The 18,513-nt window shown below is 35.7% G+C and overlaps 1 protein-coding gene across 1 annotated transcript; it reads right to left on the bottom strand.

Moving 5' to 3' along the window:
• Positions 1-4,345: 4,345 nt before the first annotated feature.
• Positions 4,346-4,836, bottom strand: LOC137770056 (large ribosomal subunit protein uL14-like). Its single transcript, XM_068552432.1, has one exon. It carries the CDS (start codon positions 4,827-4,829, stop codon positions 4,407-4,409), a length of 423 nt encoding a protein of 140 aa, XP_068408533.1. The 5' UTR covers positions 4,830-4,836; the 3' UTR covers positions 4,346-4,406.
• Between the last annotated feature and the right edge of the window lie 13,677 nt (positions 4,837-18,513).

Genomic DNA, 18,513 nt, shown 5'->3' with positions numbered 1-18,513 from the left:
TCAGAGAGGTGGTTTCCTTCATTTTTTGGCCTTCTGTTGCTTTCATAATAGAGAATGGCACCTTCTACTTCCCTCATTTTTCTCCATGTAGTTAGGTTGAGAGAATGAAAGGATTCCATTTTAACCCAATATTCTGCCAATGCTGCTAATTAATTCTAATTGTAGTGGCAGCTTTTAGGATGTTGACTCTTCTTTATTAAGATTATAACCAGCAACTCAATGCACACAGGTCACCATGTGGCTGTCAGATGGCAGCAACTTCCAATCAATATCCATCTGGATTGGATTCAACCTGGTGACCCAGAGGTGAGTATTAATCCCTTGAGTTATCACTTCCTCAAGAAAAGAACGTTTGTTTTCTTCCTAACTCAGGCATTTATGATTGCTTTTAAAACCCCCTTCATGTCAACATGTTTGAGAAGTGAAATTTCATATACAAATGTTTACTTTGATTCCATAAGTTTATTGATGCGTTTAGAGGCATATAATGTATATTTTCTTTTACAGAGCGTATCTTAGTAGGGAGGAAGAAAAATTATGCATTGTATTATGTGCTGATCTAAACGCAAATATTTTAAGGTGGAATTAAAAGATGTGTCAGTGTCAAAGTATTTTAAAGTGCTAAAGAAATAGAATCAAATATTTTCACAATGAAATACAATCTCTCTGGGGGTCTCTTTCAGTAATTGTTTTAAATCAGGAAAATATGAGTAGAATACATGGGGTGATGTTGAGCAAAAATGGATAATCTTGGTAACTATTCTGTTTGACTCTTTTGTTGAAAACAGGATGGAACACAAAGTTACAGTTTTAACTGTTAATGAGATTACACTTTATTATAAAGATGCAACTATTTTCTAACTTTGCACAGCACATATAAAGAAAGAAGATTCCTAATATTTGTTGCATACACTCATAAATGTCTTTAAGGGATTTTCCTAAAGCATGCTTTGTCTGTGCAGCAACATATATACCTACCTGGCTACAGGAAATTCAAAGTATAAAAAAGTCTCAGATCCCTCCATTGGAACAACATATGTAATGCTAGCATCCACCTGCCTCTACTAGGACTTGTAAGTTTCATCACTCTAACCAGAGTCTAAATTCCAGCCACAAAAGAGACTGGCAGGATTATGGAGCAGGAAAACCTGGTGTTGAGAAGTCTGAGGCAGATTAATGAGTTCTGAGACAGATATACTCCCTATGGAGACCCAAAACTTTGGGGGTAAATTCACTAGTTTCACAGATACAAACTCAGTGGATCTAGGAAATAGGGATAATGTCTTGATATTAAAAAATAAGAATTTTTTAAAAACAAAGATACTGTTAAGAAGAAATTAGTACTGTATTTACGGTAGATCTTAGCTGTCTTCAAATAACAAGACTTGATTTCATTCACATCCTTCTCAAACCACTGGTTTCCCTTGAAGCTATGGTGCCTTTTTTGGGGATTGCAGTAAATACATCAGATCAATGAGGAAAAAACATTAAGTATCAAGAGTTTAAAGATATTTCTGCATGTTAAGTTATTTGATACATTTACTGTAATCACAGTCAGGGCACTACTTGTTGTTCCTGTTGTTGTTTGCTTATTTGTTTTTAATATAAAGCTTGATAAAATGACATATTTCATGTAGAAGAATACACAGAAAATCTTGAGAAAGAACCATGTAAATGAGTAGTTGCCCTTATTAGATATTTAACACAATTTGAAGATATGAGTTAAAAGAATATGATACTGGTATAGAGATAGTAAGATAGATTAAAAGAATAGAAGATAGAGTTAAGAAACCCATAGAGATGACATTTCAAATCAATGAGGAAAAATGAATTATTCAATACATATTATTAATACAAATGTCCCTATAGCCACTAAAGAAAAAAAAAAAAAAAGCAATTGACTATCGGGGGTAAGATAATTCAGTTCTCTACCTCCCTCTTTATCTTAAAGATTAGGTTAACTCCAAAAATGAAATCATAAAAATGCAAGAGGAGAATATGAATGGATGTGTTCTTAATCCTGAGTCCAGGATGGGATAACGATGGCATGAAATTCAGAATCTAGACTTAAAAAAATTTAACTACATGTAAATTTAAACCTCAGTTGAATAATGAAGAAAGACAAAATTCAAAGAAAAAACTGGGAAAGATATTCACAAAGTAAAAGACTAGAAAGCAAATATTTTCTATATCAAGAGCTCTAAGCCATCAATAAGAAAAGACCCCAGAGAGTTGGGTAAAAACATCATGAGGAGATTCAGAAAAGAAAAAAAAACAGTCATACAATAGTATGTGTAGTCCCATATAAAATTAGTTAAATCAAATGCTTTCCCACCAATTATTTCAAGGGAAGCAAAATTTTATGTGAAAGTTTCCTAAGTTTAAAATATTGACTCAATTTTTAAAACTTGTGCTGCTCAAACAAATTTGGCCTCTGGGCCGTGAGTCTGAGAGCGTTATTAGGCATGATTGAGAATGGACTACCTCCTTTTTCAGATATCGAAGAAAGTCTGCTACACAGCATTGAACAACCTCTGCAGAACTGGGGAAGGAACAATTCATGAGACTAACAGTTACCTTCTACCAGTTACTTTCTTCAGGCTGATGTTAAGCAGCACTGTATGTATATGTGTGGAATTATTCCACAATTAATGGTAATACAGAATTTTCTGGGAAGCTTGAGATTAGAACATTTAACATACTGATCAGAGAGGAATATTGGGTAAATACTAAATGTAATTAATAAATAATCTAAAGTTAATCATTATAAGACCATTAAATAAATCCTGGTATAGTCATACAGCAGCTAAAGAGACATTGATTACCTTTTAACTTATACTACAACATGTATATTTAAAACATTTTGGGGTAACCACTAAAACGAGGCAAACAAGTGTATAACTTGCAAACCAATAGAAGGTAAATGAAAGAGAATTTACAAAAAATAATAATAATCCACAAAAAGCAGAAAAAAGAAAAGAATTTGTCAGTTGAAAACAGAATATTTTAAAACTACATCCAAATATATCAGTTATTTTAATAATATTAACAACTAAACTGGAAATGGACAGTGTACAAATATATTTGGATTTTAAGCATATTTTATTTTCAGACTAGTCATAAATTATACAAAAATATGAGAGTAATTGTGTTGGAATAGAAAGAACTGGAATTACTTGAATTAAAGACCAGCTATGCCATTTTCCCTCAAACTATGTGTCCTTAGGCGTATTTCCTTACCTTTCAGAGTCTGCTCTTCCCCACATGTATATACCAGATAATATATACTTCACAGGAGTTTTGTGATGATTGTTTACATTGAATGCAGTGCCCCATCCATACAGGGTATTTTAAAAATTATGACTGAAATTTACTCTTGGTGTGTAAAAACCCAAATTAATGGCTTGACTAATAGGGCTGTCCAATTTTTAGATAATGTCCTTAGTTCTTTTTTGGGGCATATCATGCATTTTCAAATATTGACTTTATTTTTATAATAGGAGAAAAGGTTAATACTACTTGGGTGAATATGAGATGTATTATCTTTAACAGTTAAACTCACAAGATTCTTTGCTATTGATGTCATTTCTTAAAAATAATTAAGGTGATAAAACACCCATTTGGATGTACTAGTAATAAGTTGGGAGGGTTAGATATGTAGTTGGGCTGGGGTTCGGGGGTTTTATCTCGTTTCAGGTATATTATAGTACTTAGCATATTTTGATACCGAATGAATATTAATAATGAGAGCAGTAATAATTTCAATTTAGCTTTCTATGTAGAATACAGATGTAGCAGAAATTTCTGCTGAACTTTTTCTCCTAATGCAAATTGTGAGTATTACAATTTATTTCTGCTATTGACTAAACCTACGTTCTCTAGCAAATTATTTAATACATTTGTACCTATGATTCCATCTATAAAATGGGGGTAATAATACAGACCTAGTTAAATATTTAGTTCTTCAGAATGCTGAAATGCTTTAAGTTCAGGCTTTTATTAAACGTACTTATAAGATTTTGTACAATATGACCTACCAATTATACATAGCATTACACTGGACATAGAGGATAAAACATAAAATGAATTCAAAATAAATATCTGAATAGTAGCAGGTTAGCAACAGAGGTGTAAGTTACTTAATATAATAGAGGGATTATTCAAAGCTGCTAGATGTGACCATCATCTAAATGATCAATTTAAATGTGAAAAAATTATCTCAAGACTATTAGTCTCTCCTTGTTATAGTTTAAGGTTAGCTAAGATAAAAATGAAATGCTTTGTTTTAAAGTTTGTGTGCTTTATATATATATATAGATAGATAGATAGATATTTCTAATTTTTCTTTTTTTTTGGAGCAAATAATTTTTATTATCATTTTTTTCTTTTACAAATACACTGAAGAATCATGCAGTGCTGCCAGCATTGGATGCAATCCTGGGCCACAAGTCTGCACATTCCTTTGCAACTGGTCCTGTGATGGCAGAACCTTTCATCTCGCCTTTATTGTTTACTATGACCCCTGCGTTATCTTCAAAATAAAGAAACACACCACCTTTTCTCCGGTATGACTTTCGTTGTCGAATTACCACTGCTGGATGTACCTTCCTTCTGAGCTCTGGTTTGCCTTTCTTGACTGTGGCCATCACCATGTCACCCACACCAGCAGCAGGAAGTCTATTCAGTCGTCCATTGATCCCCTTCACAGAGATTATATACAGATTTTTGGCTCCTGTGTTGTCAGCACAGTTGATCACGGCTCCAACCGGAAGACCCAAGGAAATCCGGAATTTCGCACCAGAGGACCCACCACGTCCTCGCTTCGACATCTTGAACACCGGATGATATTCCTAATTTTAATGCATCAGATTATTTATTAGAATTAATGTCTTAATTTTTATGATGCATTGAATTTCATATTTATGTTTCACTTAAAAATACTTTATGCAAAATAAAGTGTCTGCCATGGATTAAAAAGCACAGTATAATTAATAAAAATAATAGAGGTTTTTGTTTTTAAAATGAAAATGAAGTAAAATAAAAATTGAATTAATTAGTATCTAATATACATCAGACACTGTTAGGCACTTTAGACATATTATTGATTATCCTTAGAAGAAATGCTATGAAGTAGGAATTAATAATTTAAATAACTAAAGTAATTTGCCCAAATCACATAAACAGTGATGAAATCCACATTTTTTCAGTCTTTGTGAATCCACAGTCTAGGCTTCTTTTTATAATTCTCTTCAAATAATTAATTAATACCCTTTTACTTCTGTTATTTTATCTAATATATATAGTTACTGATCTAGTTTCTCTCTCTCCGTTTCTCTATCTTTTTGATTGATGATAGACATTCTTTCTTTTTCTCACAACACAACTTTCACAATATTCCCAGCCTCCTGCAGCCTTTCCACTGATAATTGTTCATAGGCTCTTTTTTTTTTTTTTCCTTTGCATGTGTGGTAGATACAGCTAGTTGTGTCCCAACATCCATTCTCCTCTTTTTCTTTAATAATAGAACCTCAAATTTTAGCTGAACACATGGTCACCAAAGAAAGACTTCCTTTTCCCAGCTTCCTTTGCAGTATTTGTGCTTATGATTACATTCTGACTTACTTACGAATGAAGGCAGAAGAATCATGTGGCATTTTTCTTAAACTTACTTACCAAAAGAGAAAGCATATGTTCTCTTTGCCTTCATCTGTTTTGCCATCATGTGTGCTGTGAAATAGATGCTGCATCTTGGACAAATACAGCAGAGGCCACAAATCATGGAGTAACAGGATAGAAGGAACCTGGGTTCCTGACAAGGAGAGTGCCGTATCACCACTGGCAGGGCCAGCTACATAATTTGTGAGGTCCTGTACAGAATGAAAATGTGGGTTCCATGTTAAAAAAGCAAGAAAAACGTCACTAAAAGTACTAAACTATGTTTTCTCTTTTCTTCCTCAGTCTGCCTTTAGACGTTCCATAATGTTTTTATTTGCTATTCAGTATCACTCCAAGTAAAGAAAAAAAAGTTAAAATATTAATGTGAATTTTAACATTCATCTTTGTATTGTTTATAATGCTAGTTTTAAATGAAAATATAAGAGCATTTCACTTGTGTGCATAATTAATGAAATTACACAATTTGTATTGCATATTTTGTATATGCTTACACCAGAAGAGTAGAAATGCTGGACAAAACTAACGCAACTCCTTTTTATTTCATTTTTTGATAAGCACACATTCTATCAATGCCATTTACCTTTGGCTTACTGATGAGTAAGGAAGGATTGAAAGAAAAAGGAAGTATGGTTGCTCTACCTTTCCCTTTTCTTCCTTTTCATCCTTATCAGTGTTAAGTGATGGGCAAATATAGGAAGGTATCATGAGTAAGAAAGGATACAGTGGGGTTCCTTGGTAGTTTGTGTTTCTTAGAATGCCACTGCCCTTTTCCCTGCACGTGAAGCAAGTTCTAGTTTGACAAAAAGCACGGGCTCTCATGGGCTGTCAGTGTCTCCCTTAGTCTTAGAGAAGTACACTTGTATTGTGTGGGACCTTGAGTCCCACTAAACTCAAATACGTTGTGGATTCACTTGGATTCTATACTCACTGGGCGTTGCAAAGGTTATATGTGAATGAGACAGAAAGGAAAGATAGCATTTATCTTCTCTGCTCATATACATGCTACATTTTCCCACTGGACTTCACTTACCAAACATTAGTTAAAAGATAAAATTATTCAGAGTTTCAACATGGCTCCTGAAAAGCATTAAACCTAGGGGGGGCCTGAGTGACTGCACAGGTTGCAGGTTCTACCCAGACTCTTCTCTGCTTTCATAGACTCCTACGTTTCAGACTTTTGTCTTTTGTCAGACCCAACTAAAAGTCTTTAGTTAGACAAAGTGCCTACCTTAGAATCTGACATACAATAAAAACTCAATAATAGTTGTAGTTATTATTAGTAGTAGTATTAATAATTCTTATTATTACAACACTTTTCCTTATGAATATCCTTTGTCTGTAGCTACTCTAGTATCATCAATTAATTATTTCAACTATATACCCAGCTTACATGTCAAAGTTACACATTTATAAAAGTTTATAAATATACTTACTTCTTGAAAATGAGTAGGTTGACTCTGGTGAAATCCAGTCCAAGATGATGGCATTCCTTTGTTTGTGATAATTAGCCTAAAACCTTAAGGTAAACATGAAATCACTTGTTCTGAATCCTTGTGACAGGAAAAGCAAATTAGCAACTTTTAACATTTTTACAGTTTTGTGTTTATCAATCTGAACAAATTACCCCAATCAGACCAGGATTAGGAAAGAGGTGTACATATATTTACCAATGACATTAAATTTGGTAGAAAAGTGGTAGTGAATAGCCCATCAGTTTTTTGGCTAAGTATTAGATTAGAGCCTTTATGGATATGCTTAGTTAGAATACTGGCTACAAGACAGGACACTAAGTTTGCCAGAGGCCCTGCTAAGAGGCAGGTGGGGTAAAAGGAGTCACAAGGTCTTAGTCACCCTAAGATATTCAATAAAAATAAAAATAGTGAATGTACAACTATAGAATTCAGTCACTGGTACTGAATGCACTAGCAGAAATTCAAAAAGGATAGAAGAGAGTTAGTCCAAACTGTAGAGGTCAATTTCTTAGACTTTATAAAAAATGGTAACAAATTATACCCTCTTCTATTTGTCTGAGTTCTTAAGCAGGAACAGGTCTTATTATTATTGTCCCCCAGTGCTTAGCACTGTGACTTGCACCCAGTTGACCCCCCCTTAGATGTTTGTTTTATTCTTTCCACAGCAAAATGCAAGACAAGCTCAGACAAAAACCGAAATGAATTGAGAACATACTAACACCCTCAAATAGCTGTCAAGGATTTAGAGGCCATGTCTTAAATGGTTTGGACATCTGGTGAAGTAACATAAAAATAGAAACCCCAGTAGAATTTTTTCAAAACTGAAGTAGAAAGAAAGAGATCTAGAAGCAACCCTTGAAATCCCTGTAGGAACATAATAAAGAAAAGACTTTAAGTGGAAGCCTTGAACAGAAAGCTTCGTGTGCTACAGGGGTTTAAAAAGGTGGAAGGAGTTTGTGTCTCTGAGAATACGATGAAGGTCTTTATTCCATGTAGACATAAGGAATGTTGATGTTACACGATTCACTAGAATACTCACTTGTAAATATGCAGTCAGATCCTGACCGTTTAGAAACAATTTCCTGTCTCCGTGTCAGTATATTTTCATCTGTCTATGGACAGAACTGTTTGCTGAGGTAAAACCTGTAATTTTCAAATCTTTAGACATTTCAGAAATTAAGAATTCATTGGAAAAATACCCACTTAGAATATAAAGAATAGACAAGAACAGCTTGTAGAAAGCTCAATACTGTTCAGATCCTTGACAAGCTCGTAGAAGCATACTAAAGCCATCATTAAGCAGTTTTTCATGGGAAGGATGCAAGCAATGGCTAATCTCAAACACTTCTTCTTTTAAATAAATTTATTTATTTATTATTTATTTTTGGCTGTGTTGGGTCTTTGTTGAGGCGAGCAGGGGCTACACTTCATTGCGGTGCGCGGGCTTCTCACTGCGGTGGCTCCTCTTGTTGCAGAGCACGAGCTCTAGGTGCTCGGGCTTCAGTAGTTGTGGCACGCGGGCTCAGTAGTTGTGGCACTCAGGCTCAGTAGTTGTGGCTCACGGGCTCTAGAGTGCAGGCTCAGTAGTTGCGACATACAGGTTTAGTTGCTCTGCGGCATGTGGGATCTTCCCAGACCAGGGCTCGTACATGTGTCCCCTGCATTGGCAGGTGGATTCTTAACCACTGCGCCACCAGGGAAGTCGCTCTAATACTTCTTGAACACTGTCAATATATATGGAGAGAAGTGTCCAGAGAGTCTGTCTTTGTCCCATGTCATCATTCTTAGATACCAAGAAGTCCAAGGAATAGGTATTATGTAGATATAAATTAATTCACAAAAATTATAATTATAGTGATATCTGAGCAGAGTTCTCTAACTGATGACTTTGCCTTGAGACAGGAACATAATAGTAAGACTTATTAAGTCTTAGTCCTAATCAACCTCTTTACATAACTTTGGTAGTTTGTAACGTTCATAAGTTAGGTAGTTCCTCAAGGTTCTGAAAGACATAGTTGCTATATTTTAAGGTACCAAAGTCATATAGGGCTTAACTGCCATCTCCAGACCACTTAAAATCATCAAAAAAATGATGTGACTTCATGATTAGAATTAGCAAAGTTATTTTGCTTGCTTTCCTTATCTCTGCGCAGATAAATGCAAGTCATAAAAAACAAACAAGGACTTCTCTGGTGGTGCGGTGGTAAGAATCCGCCTGCCAATGCAGGGGACACTGGTTCGAGTCCTGGTCTGGGAAGATCCCACATGCTGTGGAGCAACTAAGCCCGTGAGCCACAAATACTGAACCTGTGCTCTAGAGCCCGTGAGCCACAACTACTGAGTCCACGTGCCGCAACTACTGAAGCCCGTGCGCCCAGAGCCCATGCTCTGCAACAACAGAAGCCACCACAATGAGAAGCCCGCGCTCCTCAACGAAGAGTAGCCCCCACTCGCTGCAACTAGAGAAAAGCCTGCGAGCAGCAGTGAAGACCCAACGCAGCCTAAATAAATAAACAAATAAATAAATAAAATAAATTTTAAAATATGAATAAAACAAAAAAACTGAATTGCCAACAAATTAAATAAATGTAGAGAAAGTCTGAAACTTACTGACTCATCCAGAAAACACCTACTAATTCTTCTGTGTTTCTGTTTTAGAGCTGTTTTCTGTTTTGTCACATTTTTGGTATCTTTGAACTTCAAATACCTCCCAGGCAGTGAGATGGGAAATCTTGGGCGGATAATATTTGAACGTGGACCACTGAACTGAAAAGAGACAAGTTTTACTGTTTTTTCCCATGATGACATCTTGTTTCAGTGACTTTTATGGTCTGTATACATGAAGTTTTCTTTTCTAGTTTTACTGAGGTATATCTATCTATCTATTTACACACATATATGTATATATCTATGCATTTGGTTTTTTGGATTTTTTTTTTTTTTTTGGTGAGAACATTTCATTTCTACTCTCTTAGCAAACTTACATTATATAATACAGTGTTACGAACTATAGTCACCATGTTATATTAGATCCTTCAACCTTCCAACCTTATTCATCTCATAGCTGAAAATTTGTACCCTTTTACCATCGTCTCCTATTTCCCCCATGCCCCCCACACCCCTGCCCAGTCCCTGGTGACCACTTTTCTACTCTTTATTTCTATAAATTTGATTTTTTTTTTTTTCAGATTCAACATATAAGTGATACCATGAGTCTCTGACTTTCTCTGTCTGGCGTATTTCATTCACATCAGGTTTTGAGCAATGCACCTTCTGAGGATAAGGGCTTACTGTACTTTATCAGCCATCTAACCAGCCAGGAACATGTACACAGGGAAGCAGAAATGGCTTTAGCGCTTGTGATCCAGCTCCTCAAGGTGGAGAAGGCCTAGAAGAGATTTTTTAAATTTATTTATTCATCATTCATTTATTCATCTATTCATCATTCATTTATTCATCATTCATTTATTCATTCATTTATTCATCATTTTAAATTCTGTAAATATTTGTGGGAAATGTGAGGGAAAAGTGATCAGCAACAGAAGACAGAGCATGCACCATTTTCATAAAACAGCTTCTTTTAAGGCCTTGGATATTGGCACTAGAAAGTAATGTATTATCTAATCTTTAGAATAGTACTTTCATTTTTGTTCACAATGATCATGTCCAAGAAAAAAAAAGCCTGTTTACCTTAGTTTTTGGACATTCCTCAAATAATCATTCAACTATTTGAATCTCTAGTTTGGGAAATAAATTAAGGAAAAATGTTTGCCCTTTAATTTTATATTCAACACATACTTATTGGATATTTATTCTGTGCAAGGATTTCTGCTCGGTACTCTGGAAAAAAATAGACTGATTAAAGCTTGTTCTCTTAAGGAGTTTGTGATCAACTGGAAGAAGACGGGGCATAAAAATCCAATGTACAAATATTAAAGCTCATAAAAACATGTATGATTAGGGACAGTGCAATTTCAGAGGAAGACGGAACCCTTGGAATTTTTTTTTTTTTTAATTAATTAATTTATTTATTTTACATTTTTTATTTTTGGCTGTGTTGGGTCTTCGTTTCTGTGCGAGGGCTTTCTCCAGTTGCGGAGAGCGGGGGCCACTCTTCATTGCGGTGCGCGGGCCTCTCACTGTCGCGGCCTCTCCCGTTGCGGAGCACGGGCTCCACACACGCAGGCTCAGTAGTTGTGGCTCATGGGCTTAGTTGCTCCGCGGCATGTGGGATCCTCCCAGACCAGGGCTCGAACCCATGTCCCCTGCATTGGCAGGCGGATTCTTAACCACTGCGCCACCAGGTAATCCCGGAAATTTTCATTTTACAACTTTAAATTCTTCACTCAAAAGAGAGGTACGGGTTTTTTTTTTTTTTTTTTAGAAGTACGGTTTTTATTCAACTGGATGGGTAGATGAGCATGTGTTATGTTCCCAGCGAGGTGAATGGTGAGAGCGAAGATAAGAATTTTGGAAGGGGAAAGATACTAATTGCAACACAATAACCATGTGCACTGATTCAATCAAAAGCCTCTTGTACGAGAAAAGAAATTGTCCTCATTCTAAATATTATGCCTTCGTTGTGTGAAAGCCACTGCACTAGAAAATGTTAGCATTACAAATGCGTGCAAGAGTCAGTCCCTGCCCTCAAACAGCATCTTTTATGGCATAACTTTCACATGGAAATCTTAGGATTTTCTGAGGATGTAACCAAATTAAAACCAAAAAGAATTATAGAAGGACAGATGGCAAGCTGTATGGAGAAATATGAGTTCAGTCATCCAGAACTTTCTTAAAAAAGTTATGCTGGTTTAGGCTCACCGTCTCAAAGCAAGCAGAGTATAGCAAAGATGCAGCCCTAAGAAACTGCACTATGTTTTTCTTAGAAAAAATTTCCCCCAATTTCTCTATGGAAGGCAGTATGTTACTGTCTCTATTGTCCTGTATCATTAAAGCTCAAGACTTTCTATCAAGAATTGGCTGGTGAGGAAATTAGAAACAGAGGTAGAAATAAAGTCATCTCCCTCAGAGATCATTCAGTTGGCATTTACTGAGGATTGCAGGGTAAGTACGAAGTACCTTGTGACAGCATAGCAAAAAACAGCAAAAATGTGTTCCCCTGGGAGAAAAAAATGACATTTTTTTTAAAACAACAAACATACAGTGATTTTCAGTTTCTCCAAATACTTTCCTCTCTGGTAACTGTCCCAATACTATTCTATAAAATTACTTTCACTGTTGAAATTACTAAGATGTGAATAAACAGAAATAAATAGGCATTTAATTTTTTACTAATTCCTTTAGAATAATTATGAATTTATTTATGAAAAGTTCAGCTGTTTTTTTATTATAGAAATTCATCCCTTCAAATATATTGAAATGATTATCTAGAACTGTTCTGTTTTTCACTTAACCTTGATATTTGCTGAATTCAGAAGTAGGTGAGGATTTATTTGCCACAGTTATACAAAATCTGTTCAGTTTCCTCAGCTTCTTAGATGCAAAAAGAGAATAGAAGTTCAAAGCCGCTTAATCAGCCTGATTCCCTGACACTCCAACTAGAATCCCTCCTCACACCTGGCAGGAAACACTGCTGTTGCCCTCTTGGACATGAATTAAGACCTGTGAATTCTTGAAATGATTTATTCATTCACCCTCTTCCTTCAGTCACTGAAATAAGTGAGAAATTGTACATGAAACCTGGTTAAACTTTTGGATTATACTAATTCTCTCTAGGTTGCCAGTAAATCATTTCCCCTTTCACTAATTAGTGGTAGCAAGAAAAGTATTATGGATGTCAGGAGCCCCAGATAGCATGTCTTTAATAACCAGGGATCCTATCCTAAACCAAGGTCAAAAAGAATTCTAAGCAAAGCCTAAGGAAATGGTGCTGATGGTAGGACTGATGAGATTTGGATCAACCCTATTCTCTTAATGAGCATATAAGTCAACCACATTTCCTAGTCCTCCCACATCTAGCAGGGGCAATGTGACTAGTTCTCACCAACAGATCAAGAGCAGAAGTGAAGTGTTACTTCTGGGTCTAAAGAGGATCTACCCAAAACATACTGTGTATGACTAATGAGCTAAGATTTTTTTTTTTTTTTTTACATTTTTAAAGGGTTGAAAAAACTTATATATGTATATACAAGTGTATATACAGGTGCATTACCTTTGGATAATACCTTAGCAGTGTCTGAACTTTAAAACCTCCCACATGGGCTTCCCTGGTGGCGCAGTGGTTGAGAATCTGCCTGCCAATGCAGGGGACACGGGTTCGAGTCCTGTTATGGGAAGATCCCACATGCCGCGGAGCAACTAGGCCCGTGAGCCACAATTACTCAGCCTGCGCGTCTGGAGCCTGTGCTCTGCAACAAGAGAGGCCACGATAGTGAGAGGCCCGCGCACCGCGATGAAGAGTGGCCCCTGCTTGCCGCAACTAGAGAAAGCCTTCGCACAGAAACGAAGACCCAACACAGCCATAAATAAATAACTTAATTAATTTAAAAAGCCTTTAAAAAAAACTTCAAATGTGGGAATTCTTTAAAAAGAAAAAACAAAAAAAACCGATCACACCTTTTGACCCAGCAGTGGTGGATCAAGGTGCTGTATGTTTTAGGTTTACTTGCATGTGTGCTCAAAGACACAAAAATGAGTTTATTGCAGCATAGCAAAGGTCTGGAAATAGAGTCAAGTTTAATAAAATGAACAACTGTAGTTCATGTTTTAGAAAATGGAAGTCACCTTAGGCATTTAGAGATATTGTTCCAACATTCAATGAGTATTATGGTTCTTAGAAATATTTATAAAAGAAATGTAACATCAGAAATCTCTAGTCTTTAAGAATCAAGGGTACCAACAGTTAAGCAATATAAGACAAAGATTTTACACATAAAACTTTGTTTTCGTTTCATTTTGTCTATTAGATGTGGTGGCATAGTCGTATGCTTAGAGTCTCAAGCTTAAAGAGAATGAAGCAACTTAAGAATGAAAGATTTAGTATGATTAGATATTATTTATCTTAATTTGTTAAAAAGCCTTTACATTATAAAAATAATATATTCTTATTTTTGTAAATATTAAATACATACCACAATATTAAGAAGAAAACAGAAACAACCACTACTCACATGCTTATAATTTGATGATTTTCCTAGCAGTCATCTTTTTCTATTTTATACACACATGTATTTCCAACTTTGCATTGCATTGTCATAAACTTTTTTCAATATCACTAAAAGTTTTACAAAAGAATGATTTTTAAAAGCTGCTTATCATTCCATATGTACTTCAATACCAAGATGTACTATATTTAGACATTTGTGTCAGACACATGAATTGCTGCTGTCTATGATGGCAAAATGAGCACCTCTGAGTGTAAAGTCATGTCCCCATCTCTGAAAGTTTGGTTACAAACATGTGGTAAATTCATAAAAGTTTGGCTCATAAAGTATGAATAATATTCCTTAAAAGAACTACCAGATTTTCATAAAGGTAGAATTTTCTACTTATAGTCCCACTGAAAAAAAGATCACTGCCCTCAGAGTAGACATTATAGTTGGTAGTGTTGCTTAAGATAATGAGAGGTGGAGAGATGGATGTGGGTTGAAATTTGGTTTAAGCCTGATAGTTTAGGATGGGAAAAGATATTTGGACAGATTTGAGTCATAATCAGACTTCAGTCACTACTTGTGTGACCCAGGACAAGGAAATTAACATCACTCGCTCTTACTTTGTTTACCCAAACAAAGATACTAGTAATAATTACCTAAAAATGTGGTCTGAGAAATAAGTAACAAATATAACATCATTAAGTTTCTGGACCATGCTTTGTATTTAGTAAACAACAACTTTTGTTATTATTATAGGTAAGTAAGCATAAAAATTTATGAGGAGTGCTTTCCTGGTGGCGCAGTGGTTGAGAATCTGCCTGCCAATGCAGAGGACACGGGTTCGAGCCCGGGTCTGGGAAGATCCCACATGCCACGGAGCAACTAGGCCCGTGAGCCACAACTACTGAGCCTGCGCGTCTGGAGCCCGTGCTCCGCAACAAGAGAGGCCGCGATAGTGAGAGGCCCACGCACCGCGATGAAGAGTGGCCCCCACCTGCCGCAACTAGAGAAAGCCCTCGCACAGAAACGAAGACCCAACACAGACATAAATAAAAATAAATAAATAAATAAATAACTTTAAAAAAATTTATGAGGAGTGAATTTATTACAATGTCATGTATCTATTAACTACTTTTTTTTTATTAATACAGTTTATTCATTTATGTACCTGTTACCAAAATTTGCAATTTTAGATTAGGCATATACTATCGTGATCATGGTTCTTCTTACTACTCAGATGTTAGTGGAATATAGCTTCCCACTGAAAAATACCAAGTAAGAACAAATGTGAAATTCCTGGGATAAAGTCAAATTCAATTAATGTGAGATCTGAAAGTAAACATGATCTCTATTACAAAATTTCACACCTACAGTAGCCCTGCAAGATTCACAAGGGACTTTATTTTAGTTCCGTCACAACACTGAGTGGTAAATGAAAGTTGTGGTAGATGGAGCTACTTTTTCACATTTTACAGATGAGGCAATCAGGTGTCAGTAGATGAGTGATTTACACATGGTCATAAAATGACATGTTTAATAAAATCTAAAGTTCTGGAGTTTCCTTCCACAACACCACACTATATACTGTGTGTGCCTCCATTTTTTTCAGTAATCATGGAATTGAGCTGGATGTCAGTTGGAATGTTCAAAAAATCCAGGTAAGCCTTCTTTTTAATGTATATGTCTAATACAAGTAATATATGAATATGGCAAACAAAACTAAAAAGAGCAGACAGAATTGAAATAAAAGATCTCAACTCACCTATAACTAATGTTCCGTATATCTACTTCCTAAAGGCAACTGAATAGTTTCTTATGTATCTGTTTAAATACTTCTAATTCATATGGCAGACTATATATGTATATAAACACATAATTATTTCTATAATATATGGCATACTATACATTCAACTCTGCTCCTTTGGTTTATTTTAGTTAATATATGTTTTATTAAAAGAAAATGTAGCACATTATGTTTTCATATTGTATAGTATTTTATGTATGAGTGTAACAGTTTATTTACCCAGTCTACTGTGGATGGATATTTAGGTTATTTCCAGGTTTTTTTTCACCAAGTTCTTTTTACTGTGTGCTATCGAATAAAGGAAATTTTACAGAGAAACACTTCTTAATGAAGTATAAAATTATCTATGTATGTAATTTTGGGTATGTGTAAGAGAAAGGGAAAAAAGGAAAGCTAGAATTTTGTAGAAAACACAGGGTTTTAGCCAATATAGTTTTGTTCATAAACCTATATTTTGATCTTTCAGTACTTGGGCAATACAATAAGCAGAGAAAATTTCCAGTACACCGACGCCTGTAATTCTCACAGGTATTTCACTCCATCAATTGTTAGAGGAGGAATTATTTCTAGAGTTGAGAAGAGAAACCTGAAGGCAAGGCTGTTGGCTGTTATAGCAACATCTATGATATCAAAAATAAACCTGGAAATGGAAACTGTGTCAGGAAAAGGAAAGGTCAGGGTGGACATCCTCCCAGAGTTGCTGCTCAGCAATGTTAATATGTACAGATTTGGATGGTTTAGATGGATGCATCTGAAAAAAAATAGTGTTAATATAGAAAACACTGAGACGGGAGTAAAGTGGCAATGCTTGGATCACTGAATGAAGCAAAATAAAGTGTTGTTCAGTGAGAGGAGAAAGGTCTCCTCTAATGCATCCAAGAGCTCCTATTTTTACAGTTCCTTGTGTGGAAGCGAAAGCATTAGAGGACTAAAAACCTTGCCGAGGTTACCTGCAATTTGACGACACCAGGCTGTTTGTGGAGCTGCACTGTGATGGGTTTTCACCTTCCGTGTGAGGTTCACGATGGTTTGTTTAAAAGAATTGTTTTAGCATTAGTTTGTCAGTTCAGGTAACCCAAGGGTCTTCTAGTCAAGGCCAAAAGTCCTCGAAACTCACCACCCCTTTCTGGGCCATCAAATACCCACCCAACAACATTCATGTGCTGAAAAACAGCAAAATTTCCCTTTCCATGTCTTGTTCTTTTTTAAAACGCCATGGCTCTGATTTATGAATATTAGGCATATTTTCTTGCCAGATATCACTCAGGGACTAGGGCTATCACATAATCAGCGTTAAAAAAATATTCTAAGCTTTAATGATTCAGATGTTATCAAGAATAACTTGACAAGGACCAGAAAATTCAAAATAAAGCTGTTTTGTGTCTTGGCCTGTCACTTTGTACTGTGAACCACTATAACTCATGAGTTTTTTTCAAAGAAAAACTATTGTTGATTATTAAATTCTCATTGGGCAACTTTAGGGTGAGTTGTTTTATAAGCTGGAAAATTTTTGTTGTTTTAAATTCCAATGTTTGTTTAAACCAGAAACATTCCCCATTTTGATTTACTTATGTCTACTTAAAAATAGTCCTTCTGTGAATGAAACTTTAAAAATAATAAATAAAATATTTCTCTTATTTTATGTTCATCCTATTAGAAACCTTGCTATGACTGTACTGCCTTTGAAATTCCAAGAGCTGCCCAGTCCGTATTTTAGGACTGGCCATGATCCATTCCCACTCAGCATGTATTATAAAAAGAAAAAAAATATGTCAGAACTGTTTAAAAATACAGCACCCAACAGATTCAGGTGTGATATACCTGTTGCCAAAAACTTTTCTTTAAAATGAAAAAAAAAAAAGTCAAGCCTATTTTAAAATAAAAATCTGTTAAGCAAGGATTTACTACCGTAGGAATTATTTTTCTTATTACTGCTGGTTGTGGTGATGACAAATAGATGGTGTTCTCATGAAGTCAAGATTAAAGCTGTGGTCAAAGCTGAGAAAGAACGAAACCATCTATATATTTCTCCATTTTGGAAACACTAGGAAAAGACAAAAGGGCCCATCCTGAAGGCAGAAGACATGGGTGGGGGAGAAGAGGGGGGCTTTTTGGCAAATGGATCGGTCCAACTTGGCTGATTGCCCAGAGAGGGTAATGGACTTGCTGATAGCATCTGATACTCTTTAGCCCCTTGAGGGACCAGGCTAGGCCTCCTGTCAAAGCACTCCCCTGGAAAGGGCTTGAAACTCTCAAAATTAGTTCTCCTCTGCCTTGCTTCAGGGCCTTGTGCTTCTCCCTGTTTCCTGGGCTCTTCATTGATGATTCTTCCCTGTCTGCGGTGCAGTCTCACCTCCCAAGTGGGTCATTTGTATGGATTGACTATCCTACTAACTTTTGAACTGTGCCCTTATTTCTTTGCTATTTTTACCCACTCTTGGCAAATAGA

This window comes from Eschrichtius robustus, chromosome 10 (genome assembly GCF_028021215.1).
Source record: "Eschrichtius robustus isolate mEscRob2 chromosome 10, mEscRob2.pri, whole genome shotgun sequence".
Classification (NCBI taxonomy): domain Eukaryota; kingdom Metazoa; phylum Chordata; class Mammalia; order Artiodactyla; family Eschrichtiidae; genus Eschrichtius; species Eschrichtius robustus.
Note: the sequence above shows the minus strand (reverse complement) of the source record. Positions and strands in the feature narration are given on the sequence as shown.

Coding starts and splice junctions, on each gene's coding strand:
- LOC137770056 (XM_068552432.1), bottom strand. CDS start 4,829: ATGTCGAAGCGAGGACGTGGTGGGTCCTCTGGTGCGAAATTCCGGATT.